Here is a 16,341-nt window from a genome sequence, read left to right as displayed (position 1 = left end):
CAAAAAGACTTCATGCAAAATTTCAGCCAAATCGCAGAATTGCGCCCTCAAGTCAAGATCCGATATCGGTTTATATGACAGCTATACCAAAACTTGGACCGATTAGGCCCATTAACAATTCCTTACAATACATTAAAATCCACTTTTCTTCACTAAATGGTCATAAGATATAATTTTTTTTATTTTGTTGTTGTGAAAACATATTAGCTTAGGAAATAAAAATATTTTTTTTTTTAATTTTTTCACAAATTAAATTTTTTTTTAAATTCCTTTATAAAAATAAATCGTTAAAAAATTAAAAAAACAAAAATACTATTTTAATATGAATGCTCTAAATAATGAATATATGCAATTTCATTTCAAGGGAATCGAGGGTCAAGCGTTAATGGTTTGAATCGGTGCACACATGTCATGAGAAGGGCAAGGTCCGTCCCCTTCGGGTATTATAAATTAACTACCCAACTTTTAATGGGGGTGGAAATTCCACATATTGTGAAAACGGTTCAGCCGTTTTTGAGTCTATATGTTATATACCAGAAAGGGAACAAACAAAGCGCAACTGTGCAACTGTGCCAAGTATGGTCCAAATCGGTCTATACCTAATATAGCTCCCATATAAACCGATCTCCCGATTTGACTTCTTGAGCCCCTACAAGTCGCAATTATTGTCCGATTTGGCTGAAATTTTGCATGCGGTGTTCTGTTACGACTTCCCACAACTGTACCAAGTACGGTTTAAATCAGGGTATGACCTGATATAGCTCCCATATAAACCGATCTCCCGACATGACATCTTGAGCCCTTACAATTTTGCTTGTGGTGTTTTATTGTGACTTCCAATAACTGTGCCTCGAACGGTCCAAATCGGTCTATAATCTGATGTAGCTCCCATATATACCGACCTCCGGATTTGACTTCTTGAGCCCTTGGAAGCCACAACTTATGTCCGATTTGGCTAAAATTTTGCATGTGATCTTTCATTATGACTTCCCACAACTGTACCAAGTATGGTCTAAATCAGGGTATGAACTGATATAGCTCCTATATAATCCGGTCTCCCAATTTAACTTCTTGAGCCCCTGGAGGCCGCAATTTTTGTCCGATTTGGACGTAGTGTTCTTCTACGAATTCTAACAACGGTGTCAAGTACGGACTAAATCGTTCAATAACCTGATGTAGCTCCCATATCTCAATTACCCTTGTTCGGTTCCTAGAAGATTTAATTTGTGCCTGCTTTGGCAGAAATTTGGTATGTAGGGTTAAATTATGCCCTTCGACTTCATTTAATTTGTGTTCTTTTTCTTTTGCAAAATCCATGGTGGTGGGTTCCCAAGATTCGACCCTATGAACTTAGCACGTTTTTATTTATACACACTAACATTATATAGTGCGTCAACATTCTTAGTCGATTTAATCATGAACATTCCATTAAGGAAAAGGGGCAAACTTCTCACATATCAATGAGTGCAGTCCGATTCATGTTAAGCTCAATGATAAAGGGCCTCCTTTTTATAGCTGAGTCCGAACGGCGTGCCGCAGTGGAACACCTCTTTTGAGGAGAAGTTTTTACATGGCATAGTACCTCACAAATGTCACCAGCATTAGGAGGGGATAACCACCGCTGAAAAATTTATGATGGTCTCGCCAGGATTCGAACCCAGGCGTTCAGCGTCATGGGCGGACATGCTAGCCTCCGCTCTACGGTGGCCTCTTTCTACATACATGTACTTCTCACGAACAAATGCTTCAATGTTGTCTTCCAATGCATCAATTGAAGCGGGCTTGTCTGTATAGAGATGAGCTTTAACATAGCCCCACAAAAAAAAAATCAAAAGGCGTTAAATCGTACGATCTAGGCGGCCAATTGAGCGGTCCCAAACCTGAAATAAAATGTTCACCGAACTCGCCTCTCAATAAGTCCATTGTTACGCGTGCTGTGTGGCATGTGACACCGTCTTGTTGAAACCACAAGTCAAGCTCTTACATTTTGGGCAAAAAAAAAAGTTGGATATCATCTAACGATAGCGCCCACCATTCGCAGTTACGTTACGATTCGCATCATCTTTGAAGAAGTACGGTCCAATGATGCCACCAGCCCATAAACCGCACCAAACTGCGACTTTTTATGGATGCATTGGTAGCTCTTGCAATGATTCTGGCTGATCTTCACTCAAAATTCGACAATTCTGCTTATTTACGTACCCATTGAGCAAAAAAAGAACTTCGTCGATGGAATGGAAGAAGCGCGCGATTTACAATCTTAACAGAGGACGCAATTTGATAAAAAAAAAATCAATAATTTGCACGCGTTGTTCGTTTGTAAGACAATTCATGTTTAAATTATAGACCAAACTGATGATGCTTGACAGTGAAACCAGTATTGCCAAAAAGATAATTGCTAAAAAATCACCCTTAAGTTAGTTGGTGCCAAAATGGAGTATAACTCCTAGGAGATTGAAACGCAGCCAATTTATTTTGTTTAAAAATACGAGTAGGTGGTAGTACGGTACCCAACTCTATGGTTTCCTTTTAACATCCTCGATTTATGGATAGCCTATAAATGAATATAAAATCTTACTTCTTTTTTCTCCCTTCTCAAAACCTTAAAATTCCTGCCCCCTACGAAATTCACCCCGTATAAAGGGGAGATCCCCTGCGAGTTGGCTGTTTAAAAAAAAAAACAAAAACAAAACTGTCACAGTTCCATTTTATTTACTTTATATTTTTAATAAATTCAATTAAAATTTTTTTCCCGTTTTTTCTCATTGCAGTTGATTGGCTATTGTGTGTGAGTGATTTTGTTGTCATTTATGTTATCCCCAAGCAACTTCGGACGTTACAGTATAAATTAAGGATATCCACATTTTCACAGTTATTGCCGCCGCCGCACACATACACACAAAACATGGGACAACCACATAGGCGATCAAATTGGCTGGCACTGTTTTGTTTAGTTATAACTTTAAAAGTGAGTATATAACGAATGATGATGATGGTTGATGTTGTGTCTCCCATTCTTTTTTGGTTTTTGGGTAACCCAGCAAGAAAACAACAACAAAAAATACGAAAAAACATAAAACAGGTGAAAAGTGAAATGATTTTCTTTCATTTTGGTGTGAACGTGGCCACAAACAAAACTTTTTCTTTTTTTTTGCCAAAAAAAAACACGAGACAAATATTAACGGTTTAACACCAGTTTTAACCCAATTCAATTCAAATCATTGGCAAAACAAATAACTCTTAAGTTTGACAAAAGATTTACATTGTAATGGAAATGAGTTGAGTTGAGTGGAGTGGAGTCGATTGCCAACCAAACCCCTTCAAGGTAACACACAAACATGTGTGAGTTAATAACAAAAGGCTTACAAAAGCCGTAAAAGAAATGCTATTAATTCAAATTTGAAATCAGTGATTAGGAAAAAAATCAAATCATAACCAAGCAGAGACACATACAGACACACAATCACGCACCTACCGCATATTTTAAATAGATTACAATAATGCCTCAACATGAGCCATTGAGGAATAAACGGAACTTATTCAACTGGAGATGCTGCTGAAGCTGATGCTTCTGCTGCTGCATTGGCAACCAAGTTAGCAATGGTGTTAGAGAAAAAAAAACTCCACACAAAAGAAAGATGAAAAATGGAAAACTTCCAGTAACGAAGATGAGAGAGGGTTTATGGTACATAGAGGGTAGGTAGACATACACATAAAGATGTTTAGAAATCGAACATAATTTGATGTTATCTGTTGATGCTGCTGCTTAAATGTTGAAAGAAGACTTCTTTTGCAGCTTCCAAGACTTCTTGGTCGACATTCGACACTGACCGTTACGCTGCTTTTGCCTGGTGTGCGTTTGGTCTGCAACTCTTGGCAAATGCTACCGTTTTATTAGCTCTCGGCGAAAATATCTCCAGTTCTTAATGCTATGAATCATTTTGCAACTATTGCTAGTGGTGCCGGATTTTGTTGGTTGATTTCTTTTCTATTTCTAGGTGGGGAAAAGTTAACCTTTTTTTCAAAAATTTTTATATATATAAAAATATTTCCATTAAAAAATTCAAAATTAAATTTTCTAAAACTCCAGACCTCGGAAATGGGCGCACCGGTTTAAGCGGCTTTTATTTTGCACTCCAATAGTAACTCAGTGCCATGAATCTCTTACATGAATTTGGCATATTGTAATAATGGAGAACTTCGCCCCCCTTAAACCCCATCAACGGACATATAAACCGATCACGATTTTATGGAACAACTACTTACTTTAGTTTAATTGGCTATAACAGAGCTTTTGTTCCACTAGCCGAACGTAGAAAAGCGTTCCAAGCGCCTCGATCTTCTGCGCTCATTTTATAATCTCCGACACCAAGTTTCGAGGTGTCTCCCACCACTTGATCTTTCCATCGGGCTTTTGGTCGTCCCGATTTGCCTTCAATAGACTTCTTTGTTGAAGATTCTTCATCCATTCTGATAACATGACCTCGTCAACGCACCCGTTGTTTTTTGATACGTGTAACTATGCTATTGTCGGCATACAACGCATACAACAAGTGGTGCATACGACGCCCATATTTCCCATTAAGGCAAACTGGTCCAAATATTTAACGAAGAATCTTTTTCGCAAACACTCCCTCGCCTGCTTCCACAAGTACAAATACTCCAGAACCATATAACAACACGGTTAGTATAAGTGTCTTGCACAGTGTAATCTTCGTCTGTCGAAAGGTGGCCTTGTTTGTAAACTGCTTACTTAATCCAAAGTATCATGTTTGCCAGGAACAACTAAAGTAAAGTAATTGGAAGTAGAATATATATATATATATATATATATATATATATATATATATATATATATATTTGAGGCTTGGAGGCCGCCGTGGCGCAGAGGTAAGCATGTCCACCTATGACGCCGAACGCCTGGGTTCAAATCCCGGTGTGAACATCAGAACATTTTTCAGTGGTGGTTCCCCTTATTAATGCTGACTGCATTTGTGAGGTGTCCTCCGTTCGAACTCGCCAATTAAAAAGAGGCCCCTTATCATTGAACTTAAACATTAATCAGATTGCACTCATTGATATGAGAGAAGTATCCTCTGTTCTTTAGAGGAATGTTCATGGGAAAATTTTGTTAGTAGTATATTTGAGGCTAAGTATTCGGTGGGTGAGCCCTACCATCCGAGCGAACACATAAACCGATAAAGGCAATATGAGATTGTGATGTGGGGAGAGGGCCCTCCCCCTACCACAATTGTCAAAAACATCGGGCACTGAGCTCTAACGCGATCACACCAATATGGGTAAATTAAAGGTCTTTGAGAGTAAAATGCGAACCAGATATCTAAATTAAGGGGCTTATATTTAAATCTGGAAACCGCCCCACCTCCAGAAAGAGTCGTAGGTGAATCGGAATAAAACGGGACTCCAATGAAAGGTATTTGCGAGTAAAGTACGAAAATTGCATCAAAATTTGGGGCAAAATTTCGTGTCCCACCCCTGGGTGTTCCTCCCACCCCAAAAGCACCCCAAACGGACATGTAGGTTGATCGGGGACAACATGAGACTAGGTTTGGTTAGGTTTAAAAGAGGGTGCGGATGTTAATCCGCCCCATGCTACTCGGTATGTTGTGCGCTCTAAATACTAAAAAAAAAAGAAAAAGAAAATCTATGTTAGGAAATTCCATGCTACTTACAAAATCTTTTACTGTTTTCCATGCGACGCCCCTAAGTTGGCTCATGTCTAGTATTGAGTCCGCACCTTAGTGCCGGTATCTGTTAGACGCGAAAGCCGGGCAATGACAAAGGAAATGCTCCAACGTCTCATCATCTTGCCCGCATGCCCTACACCTGCTATGACTTGCCGCACCGATTTTACATAAGTGAGCTCGTAGTCCTATGTGTCCCGTTATGATAGCAATAGCCACACTGAACTCTTTCTTACTTCATTTCAGTAATAGCCTCGTCTTCTCACGATTTGGATCCCCCCATAGGATTTTCGCTGTCCTAATGACCGTTTCGCTGTTTCACGGCGTTGCATGAGCATTCGTTGTTCACGCTCTTAACTCGGACTGCGTCGACCCGAAAGGCTTCGGGTAAACCATGTTTATTGACGGCAGTTCTCTGGCCTTAACTGCCAAATTGTATGCCCTTTCGTTACACCTTACTCCGTTAGGGCCCGGCTACGAAACGATGCGGATTTTGCAATGCTCAGAGAAGGCGTTAATATCTTTCTTACACAGCAAGACTGTTCGTGACCTTACCGTCCTGGTTGTTATTGGCGTCCGATGTCCTCACGTTAGCACCACACCTACTCACGCATCCCGTGATCGCCCGGATCTCTGCCTGCAGGACCGTATTATGGTCAGGCAGTCTAAAACAGATCTCAGTCCCCGAGTGCTCGTTGTAGACCCCCAAGCCCACTCTGTCTCCCTAGCTTTGATCCATCCGAGTAACATGATCTTCCAGATGGCAGTACTAGGGTTCCGTCAATCCAAGACTTTGCCGCTGACAACAATGCCTCGCACTCAACCTCAAGGTTCATCTCAGGTATCCGATGGGAAACCTGTTCCCTTCTATTCAGATTTCCTATCGTTGCCTCGATTATACCGCGATGGTATGAGCTGCTCCCATCCTCCATTTATTCTCCCATCGCCTTAAGTCTCTTAGCCGCAGTGGCTGACTCACACTTAATCCGTATGTAAGTGGGTCGGATATCTAGAATAGTCTCCAGTGCCCTAGTGGGCGTGGTCCTCATCGATCCGCCTATGCCAAGACAACATGTTCTCTGAACCTGTTGTATGGTCCTTATGTCCTTTATCTCCATAGCAGTCCACCAAACTACTGAGACGTAAGTTATTATTTGTCTAATAACGCTCCTGTAGAGCCAGTTGGTTATCCTCGGGCCCTAAACGAAAGGTTTTTGGAAGAAGAGTACAAATCTGACCAAATGTTTGAAGCCGGCCACCCCGTCTGAGTCTATCTGCTACCGGTTAGCAAGTATTAATTTCAATTCAAATTTGCCCATGAACATTCCACTAAGGAACAGGGGCAAACTTCTCATATATCATTGAGTGCTGTCCGATTCAAGTTAGGCTCAATCATAAGGGACCTCTTTTTATAGCCAGGTCCGAACGGCGTGACGCAGAGCTAGAGAAGTTTGGGGAGAAGTTTTTATATGGCGTTGTACATCCCAAATGTCGCCAGCATTAGGAGGGGAAAACCACCATTGAAAATTTTTTTCTGATGTTCTCGGCAGTATTCGAACCCAGGCGTTTAGCGTGGTTTCGAATACTGCCATGCTAACCTCTGCGCTACGGTGGCAAGTATCAGAGCATATTAAATGGACGGTATAGTATGTTAATGGAAGCTATGTCTATGAGATATTGATTTTGCATACCTATTCAGTCATCGAATGGAACCCCATTTAAAATGTTGTCAAGATCGGAAGATTGTGGCTACTACAGCCATAAAATGGCATATCGGATGAAAGATAAGATATGAAAGATATAAGAAATGAAGAAAAACAAATTATAAGAAACGAAGAAGCGAAGAAAAACAAGATTTCGAAACACGGACAGACTGAGCAAAAAACGACTTTAAAGTTCATTGGGATTAAGACACTATAAAATGCATAGGCCTTAACCAAAAATTCAAGGTGTTTCAAACGAAATAAAGAATTCAGTATACACCCACCCTATGGTCGGGGGCATAAAATATTATATGAAATATATTAAAATAAAATAAAATAAAATAAAATAAAACAAAACAAAACAAAATAAAATAAAATAAAAAATAAAATAAAATAAAATAAAATAAAATAAAATAAAATAAAATAAAATAAAATAAAATAAAATAAAATAAAATAAAATAAAATAAAATAAAATAAAATAAAATGAAATGAAATGAAATGAAATAATATGAAATAAAATAAAATAAAATGCAATGAAATAAAATAAAATGAGATGAAATGAAAAAAAAAATAAAATAATAAAAATCAAATTAAATAATAAAACAAAATGTAATTAATATAAATATTTGGGCTTTTTATTTTAATATAAAAAATTAAGAAAAATAAAACTTCATAAAAAATTAACTGAAACATAAAAATTAGAATTTAACTGAAAATAAAATATAAAATAACAAATAAAATAAATTAACAAAAATGTACCCTTCACCATGGATCGCATTTGTCAAATTCTTTGAATCACCATTTCAAATATATGTGAGTGATATGGCTGTTAGAAGTCATAGAAAAACACCATCTTCAGGCAAATCGAGTATTAATTGGGCCCTCCAGATGCTAAGAAAGTCAAACTGGGAGATCGGTTTATATGGCAGCTATTTCAGGTAATCAACCGATCTACACTATACTTTCAGCAGTTGTTGAAGGTCATACCAAAATTTCAACCAAATGGGATAATAATTATGCCCTCTAGAAGCCCAAAAAGTCTATCAGGAGATCGGTTTATAATGGCAGCTATTACCGAGTTAGACCACTGTTGTTGGATGTCATACCAAAACGATATGTGCAGAATTTCAGCCAAATCGGATAAGAACTGACCCTCTAGAAGCTTAAGAAGTCAAGACCCCAGATCGGTTTACATAGCAGCTATATCGGATTATGAACCGGTTTAAACCATACTTAGCACAATTGTTGGAAGTCATACCAAAACGATATATGTAGAATTTCAGCCAAATCGGATAAGAACTGCGCCCTCCAAAAGCTCAATAAGTCAAGACCCCAGATCGGTTTATATGGCAGCTATATCAGATTATGAACCGCTTTAAACCATACTTAGCACAATTGTTGGAAGTCATACCAAAACGATATGTGCAAAATTTCAGCCAAATCGGATTGGACCTGCGCCCTCTAGAAGCTCAAGAAGTCAAGATCCAAGATGGGTTCATATGGCAGCTATATCAAAACATGGACCGATTTGGCCCATTTACAATCCCAACCGACCTACACTAATAAGAAATATTTGTTCCAAATTTCAAGCATTTAGCTTAACTCCTTCGAAAGTTAACGTGCTTCCGATAGACAGACAGGCGGACATTGCTAAATTGACTTAGAATATCATGAAGATTAAGAAAATTTATACTTTATTGGATGTCAGATGAATATTTTGATATGTTATACCCGCATCCTATAGTGGAGAGAATACAAATTTTAATTGTAGCTCAGTTCAAATTTATACATTTAAGGGGATTAAATAAATCATACCAATAATAACGATTCTTATAATTTTTTTTTTCTTTTCAATTACTTTAAATTTTAAATTTGGTGCTAATTTCTCATTAAGGATTATTAAGCTAAATCTCGATCGAAAATTTTATGCAATGGAAAAAATGAAAGCCTCCGTAGATGATACATCAAACCAACCATAATTTAATGAATTTCCAAAATTTTATTTTGATTTTTAAAATTTTTTTTATTCTTTTCTATTTTAACACACAAATTGACTTTACTCTCATTGATATATTGCACGAAAATTAATAAAAGATCTTCAGCACAACAAACTACATATATTTTTTGTTAACAACTCTAATTTTTCATTAATTTTTGTTTAATTCAACAATTGCATGCTCCAACAACTCACTTGATGCGAAGTAAAAACAAAACATATTTCATAGTGTTTTTCTTTACCCGCAGTCTGTGATGTGCGCATTGATGTCTGTTTATTGCAGTAGTTTGTACGAGCATGTGTGTGTTAAACGAAAATGCAGTTATGCTCTGATTTGTACCAGTTTAAACTTTCTTCATTCATTCGTTCAACTTGAACGTTTTTCTTTATTGTAAGAGCAGCAGCAGCAGCTAGAGCTCTTCTTTAAAATTTTAAACTAAGAAAAAAACGCAATCAATTTTTTCGTTTACGTAGTGTTGAAGAATTCGCACAACCAATGAAAGAAAAAACTAAACGATGTTTTTGATTCTTTTCCACAAATGGCATAGATAATTAATTAACCAAAATATGGCATGGTATTCTGAGAATTTAACTATTCTACTCTTGGAGTGTTGGAGAACTTGTTATAGATACTGGCCATATTAGTAGGCTTAAAAAAAAATAAGTGAAATTTTTCGTGTGCATAAAAATGCAAACAAATATAATTGTACAAATTTAGTTTTGTAAGGATTTAAGCAACATTGGCATAGTGAAAGCATTGAACTCCCGTCCCGTAATTATTTTGGAGTACATAAAGAAGTGTATGTGTCTTAAGTCTTTTGGAGTACATGAAGAAGTGTATGTGCCTTAAGTCTTTGGTGTACATGAGAGGTGTTTGTGTCTTAAGTCTTTTGGAGTACATGAAGAAGTTTTTGTGCCTTAAATCTTTTGTTTTGTCCCAAAACACAAATTTAATAACTGAATTCCATTGGCTAGATAGAACCTCCCCTTATCTAAGCGGATTTTTAGACCGATAACAAAAATATGCGGTACAAATGAAAGGTATTTGTAACAAGCTTATAAATGTGACATCCAAATTTTGAGTTTAGTGTCTAGATAATTGATAAAAATAATTGCTCACCAAACACTTAAGCAAAAGGTCGGTAAGACCGCATAGGACAGTATAGAACTTAAACGAAAGGTCTTTTTCAGTCAAATACGACATTTAAAATTTGAAGCAAGTGTCAGCCCACTCTCAAAAATCTAGTAAGGCGGCCCTCTCCCTGAAAACTTCTATTTCTCAAAAACAAAGTTCATATTATGTAGATACCACAATAGACCTTCGGGGAATTTAAACACAATAATGTCTGTTCCACCAACTGCTATCAAAAGTTGTCGGATAAAGTCTCCTTGCAAATCATCAACACTTTAACACCATACGCTTTGTAATTATTAAAAAACCATAAAAATAAAGTCAGCCACCACATATACAAACTACTGAACACGTAACCATCAACAACAATAAATTATATGATGGTATTACATAATAAATAGCAAAAAAACCAAAAAACCAAACAAAACCAATGTTACATAAACTCCAACGCATTTTTCTTAGCGTTGAAATGTTCAACAACTTCCTCGAACAAAATTCCCAGAAAAACCTTTTCAATATCATTAAACAGATCTACATGCATTCAGAGGGGTATTACATACATACATGAAATGTGGACGACTACAAAGCCCTACAACTCCACAACCACTTCCAAAAACACACACACACCCAAAATTCAATCCCAAAAAAACGTAATTTTTGAATGATGATGGTGATGGCTGGCGATGGTGAGACAATGACGATGGTGGCAAATGGTTTGGCTTCGTTGAAAACATTTCAACACATCTCGTAATTTTACGCTAACTTGAGACCAAGTAACTTTCTACAAGGTTCGCTGTTGGTTGTGTTTTTTTGATATGTAACTTGAATTGTAACATCACCCAGGTTCTCTTAATCTGTGGTATTTATGCAAAAATTTAACAACAAATTTGGGTTTTTGCTTACATGGCAATATCAGGAAACAATTGAGGAACTACGTCTTCAACTTGATTTTCATAGATAAATTCGTCAAAATCTAATTCTCATAAAAAATTTCGCCATAATTTGTTTTTCAAGAAAATTTTGTCGAAATTTGAGTTTCATAGAATTGATTTAAATAAAAATTTCGCCAATTTTTTTTTTTTTGTTGTTTGTTCGTTTTACCATAGGAGGGGGGTATACAAATTTCGTCATGCTGTTTGTAACTCCTCGGAATATTCGTCTAAGACCCTATAAAGTATTTGATATATTCTTGATCGTCATGACATTTCAAGTCGATCTAGCCATGTCCGTCGTCTGTCGAAAGCACGCGAAGAAGTAAAGAAATTTTTCACAAAGACACCTTTGCTCTAAAAGTAATTTTCAGATTCCTGCTCTACTCACTCGTTTGGGCCACAAATGACTACTAACTTACTTTAATTGGCTATGACAGAGCATTTGTTCCACTAGCCAAACGTAGAATAGCGTCCCAAGTGCATCGATCTTCTGCGCTCGTTCTAAAATCTCTGACACCAAGTTTCGAGGTGTCTCAAGCGATGATCTTTCCATCGGGCTTTTGGTCTTCCCGGTTTGCGTGTGCCACCGTGTTTGCCTTTAAAAGTCTTCTTTGCTGGAGCTTCTACATGCATTCTCAAAACATGACCTAGCCAACGCAGCCGTTGTATTTTGATGCGTATAACTAAGCTATCGTCGTCATACAGCTCGTGGTTCATACGTCGCCTCTATTCTCCATTAACGCAAACTGGTCCATATATTTTACGAAGAATCTTTCTCTCAAATACTCCAAGCACTGCCTCATCTGCTTTCACAAGTGCCCATGCCTCAGAAGCATATGACGACACGGGTAGTATCAGTGTCTTGTATAGTGTAAACTTCGTCTGTCGAGAGGTGGCCTTGTTTCTAAACTGCTTACTTAGTCCAAAGTAGTATTGTGCAGAGTGCAAACAAAATTTCGCTTAAATCGTCGCTCCCATCTCCATGATCTGTCGTTTTTGTATAGGATGAGGGTATACTAACATCGCCATTCCGTTTGTAACACATCGAAATATTGGTCTAAGACTCCATAAAGTCTATATATTCTTGATCGCCATGGCATTTTAAGTCGATCTAGCTATGTCCGTCCGTCTGTCTAACATGGCCGTCACGCTAACATTCATTGGAGTAAAGCTAGGAGCTTAAAATTTTGCACACACACATCAGTGTAGGTCGGTTGGTATTGTAAATGGGCCATATCGGTCCATGTATTGATAAAGCTGCCATATAAACCGATCTTGGATCTTGACTTCTTAAGCCTCTAAACGGGGCAATTCTTATCCTATTTGGCAGAAATTTGTATGAGGGGTTTTGTTATGACTTCCAACTTCCGAGTATAGTCAAAATCTGTTCATAAATTCTTGACTTCTAGAGAGCCAAAAATTTTGCATGAGGTCTTTTGCTACGATTTCAATAACTATGCCAAGTATGGTCCGAGTCAATCTATAAACAGATATAGCCCCCATATGGACCGATCCCTGGATTAGACTTCTTTAGATCTTACAAGCCTAAATTTTCACCTGATTTGGCTGAAATTTGGCCCAAAAATCTATCTTATGATCTACAACATCCGAATCGGTCAATATGGTCATATAGGCAAATACAAACACAGTTAATAAAGTTACATTTTAAGCGGAATCCATGGTGGTTGGTTGGTGCCCAAGATTCGAACCGGCCGAACTTTGCACGCCTTTACTGGTTTTAGTTTATATTGTCCCAGTATCCGTTTGTGAGGTTTTAGAATTTGGGATGACCTTTTAGCCACTTGTTCCCAAATTTGTATACCAGATTCGTACTCTACTCCCGTAGATCGTTAGATTCTTTTTAGGGTGGGCGGCCATCCAAAAACCTGGGCTAGATTTATACATCAAATTCGTACATAACTTCCAAATACCCTTCTTTTGATACCCATATTGTCTCAATAGGTAAAATTGTCCTTTTAGGTGGTTTTGGGTGGGGCGTTTCCCCTGAATATTGACCACACTTCGTACTCTTTTGCCAAAGACCTTTAGTTTCTTTTAAGACCGAAAACCTTTGGTCAATTTTTGATATCAAATTCGTACCTTTCATTTTATGACCATATTGTCTAAAAAGGTAAAGATGTCCCTTTAGTTGGGTTTTGGGGTAGGGCGTTCCCCCTGGTTCATGACCCAAAATTTTTAATAAATTTTTTTTTCACTAACATAAGATTCCATAGACAATTTAGCTTGAATCATTACATCTATTTCCCATATCAGGCATACTTGAAAATTAAGTAAAGGGAAGGGTCCAACCCCTTCGGATGTCAAAAACAAATACCCTTTTTTAACCAGAGGGCTTAACTATAAATTTTTTCAAAATTTCATACAAACTCTTTCAAAAATATTTGTTAATTTGACTAATTAATTTCATTGTTTTTCACTTCCCTTTTCTAATCTCATTTTCTTTTCATGTCCTCAGAATGCTTACTGCGAAGGACCCCACATAGACTCAGCATCCCTGCCGCTTGAACACAGATCGGTTTATGGACCACCACCACCCTCACCAGTTTATGGTTCACCACAGACAGCTTTGGCAGCCAGCCCCAGCAATGATATATCCGATGATGCCTGGCCCCTGGGCGGCACAAACGACAGTCCTCAGATCAAACATCTGCAGGTGCAGTGCGAAAAGACTCATATGCGTGTCAACATCGAGTTCGATCGTCCCTTCTATGGCATGATTTTCTCAAAGGGATTCTACAGCGATCCCCATTGTGTGCATTTGAAACCTGGTACCGGACACTTGAGTGCCACATTTGAGATATTCCTTAATAGTTGTGGCATGACAAGTTCGGCAAATCACAATGCTGCAGGATATGGAGCTCCCACGCCTTCGGGCAGTTATGTAGAGAACACCATCATCATTCAATATGATCCATATGTTCAGGAGGTATGGGATCAGGCTAGAAAACTGCGTTGCACCTGGTATGATTTCTATGAGAAGGCTGTGACTTTCCGCCCCTTCCAAGTTGATATGCTGCATGCCGTGACTGCCAATTTCCTGGGAGACAATCTACAATGCTGGATGCAAATACAAGTGGGCAAGGGTCCTTGGGCTTCGGAAGTTTCGGGTATTGTGAAGATAGGTCAAACCATGACCATGGTCTTGGCCATCAAGGATGATGAGAACAAATTCGATATGTTGGTGCGCAATTGTGTGGCGCATGATGGCAAACGTGCCCCCATACAGCTGGTCGATCAAAATGGCTGTGTAGTAAGACCAAAGATTATGAGTAAATTCCAGAAGATTAAGAACTTTGGACCTTCGGCTTCGGTTGTTAGTTTTGCCTATTTCCAGGCCTTCAAGTTCCCCGACTCCATGAATGTCCACTTCCAATGTGTCATACAGGTGTGCCGCTACAATTGTCCCGAACCTAAGTGTGGACCCAGTTTGGCCGGCGGTGAATATGGTGTGCCTCAAATCGGCGGCAATGGTCTATCCTCTGAATATGGCCCCCCTGAACCTTATGAGCGTGGAGATTTCGGTCTTGGTGGTTTGCCCCCAGCAGCTTATCCTGATCCCAGACACCCTGCCAGTGATACCACAGGAGCCTATTCGGAAAATCAACCCGATGTGGTGCCCTCACCACAAGCCCAAACTGCTGGTGTCTCAGATTCAGGTCCCTCTAGCTCACAGGCAGCTCCAGTCCAAAATACCAATGACTTGCACATGCCACCACCCCCATTGCCTGGTCAGCCCGGCCAGTACAGCACAGTTAAACGCAAAGATGACATTGAAGGCGGTAATTTGGTCTCCCTGGGAGGACGTCCTCGCTCTGTTGAGGGTCTCGATGATTTGCGTGGTGTACGCAGGCGCCGTGATACCATTGATATCGTTGTTAAACCCAGAATCTACAAACGTGATGCCCAAGAGATGACCGATGTCAATACCAGTCGCATCATTCAGGTTGTGGCTCCCGGCGATGTAAACTTTGCCCTCAATAGCAATGCCAACAATGAGACGGTGGTGATACAATCAGCCCGCAATGCTGATCCCGAAACGATTTGCATGTCCGTGCCCAGTTTTGTGGGTGGCCTCGTTATGCTTTTGCTTGTTTTGGCTGTTGCCTCCCTAGTCGCCGCTTTCCTCTTTGTACGTGTCCGGCATTTCGATCGTAAAGGAGCCCCCATGGGTTATCACAATTAGTGTGTGTGATACTTGTGCTTGACCCCCACTCACTATCGCCCACCACACCAGGGAACTCCTTCTATCCCTCCCATCAAGAGCAGTATACATTACCCCAGCAGCATTCTTCTCGACCTGGCACATTGTTAAAATACTTTTAGAAGTGCGTTTACGAAATCTGACGATTGATCTATGTTACCTCTCGATGTTAGAACAGCAGATCCCTTTTTTTCTACCAAAAAACGGATTCTCTTATTATTATTATTTATTTATGTATGTAATTTATTTATTATTAATTTATTTATTTTTATTACTTTTTTTTTGTATTATTTATTTCCGTTCTGAATGAAAGTAAGAAAAACAAAACAACAACAAGAAAACAAAAAGAAAAAACACAAAAATTTTTGTATTTAATTAAGTTTCGAAATAAAAAACGAATGAAATAAAATGAAATGTTGAAAAATTTATATTATCCCGACAAACAATTTTTATTTAGACAAAGTAAATACTAAATAACGGAAAACCGACGTCAATCATGAAGGAGTTGGAGTTTCTAGGCATCAACTCTACCGTAAGAAAGTGTAAAGGTGGTCGCGTATGCTGATGACGTGGCAATAGCGGCTAGGGGAAAGTTTTCCAGCACTCTAAGAGATATACTTCAGGAAGCTCTATGTGCAACAGCAAACTGGG

The 16,341-nt window shown here is 38.6% G+C and overlaps 1 protein-coding gene across 3 annotated transcripts in view; it reads left to right on the top strand.

Annotated features, from left to right (window-relative positions):
* The window catches only part of LOC106090910 (cuticlin-4), a 64,965-nt gene extending 49,044 nt beyond the window's left edge, over nucleotides 1-15,921 (top strand). For all 3 annotated transcript variants that reach the window (XM_059360361.1, XM_013257265.2, XM_059360362.1), the window contains 2 exons: nucleotides 2,772-2,968; nucleotides 13,945-15,921. In XM_059360361.1, the coding sequence (XP_059216344.1) occupies nucleotides 2,906-2,968; nucleotides 13,945-15,672 (1,791 nt within the window). In that variant the 5' untranslated portion in view covers nucleotides 2,772-2,905 and the 3' untranslated portion in view covers nucleotides 15,673-15,921. The remainder of the gene's footprint in view (nucleotides 1-2,771; nucleotides 2,969-13,944) is intronic.
* The last annotated feature ends 420 nt before the right edge of the window (nucleotides 15,922-16,341 follow it).

Source organism: Stomoxys calcitrans, chromosome 1 (assembly GCF_963082655.1).
Source record: "Stomoxys calcitrans chromosome 1, idStoCalc2.1, whole genome shotgun sequence".
Taxonomy (NCBI): Eukaryota; Metazoa; Arthropoda; class Insecta; order Diptera; family Muscidae; genus Stomoxys; species Stomoxys calcitrans.
Note: the sequence above shows the minus strand (reverse complement) of the source record. Positions and strands in the feature narration are given on the sequence as shown.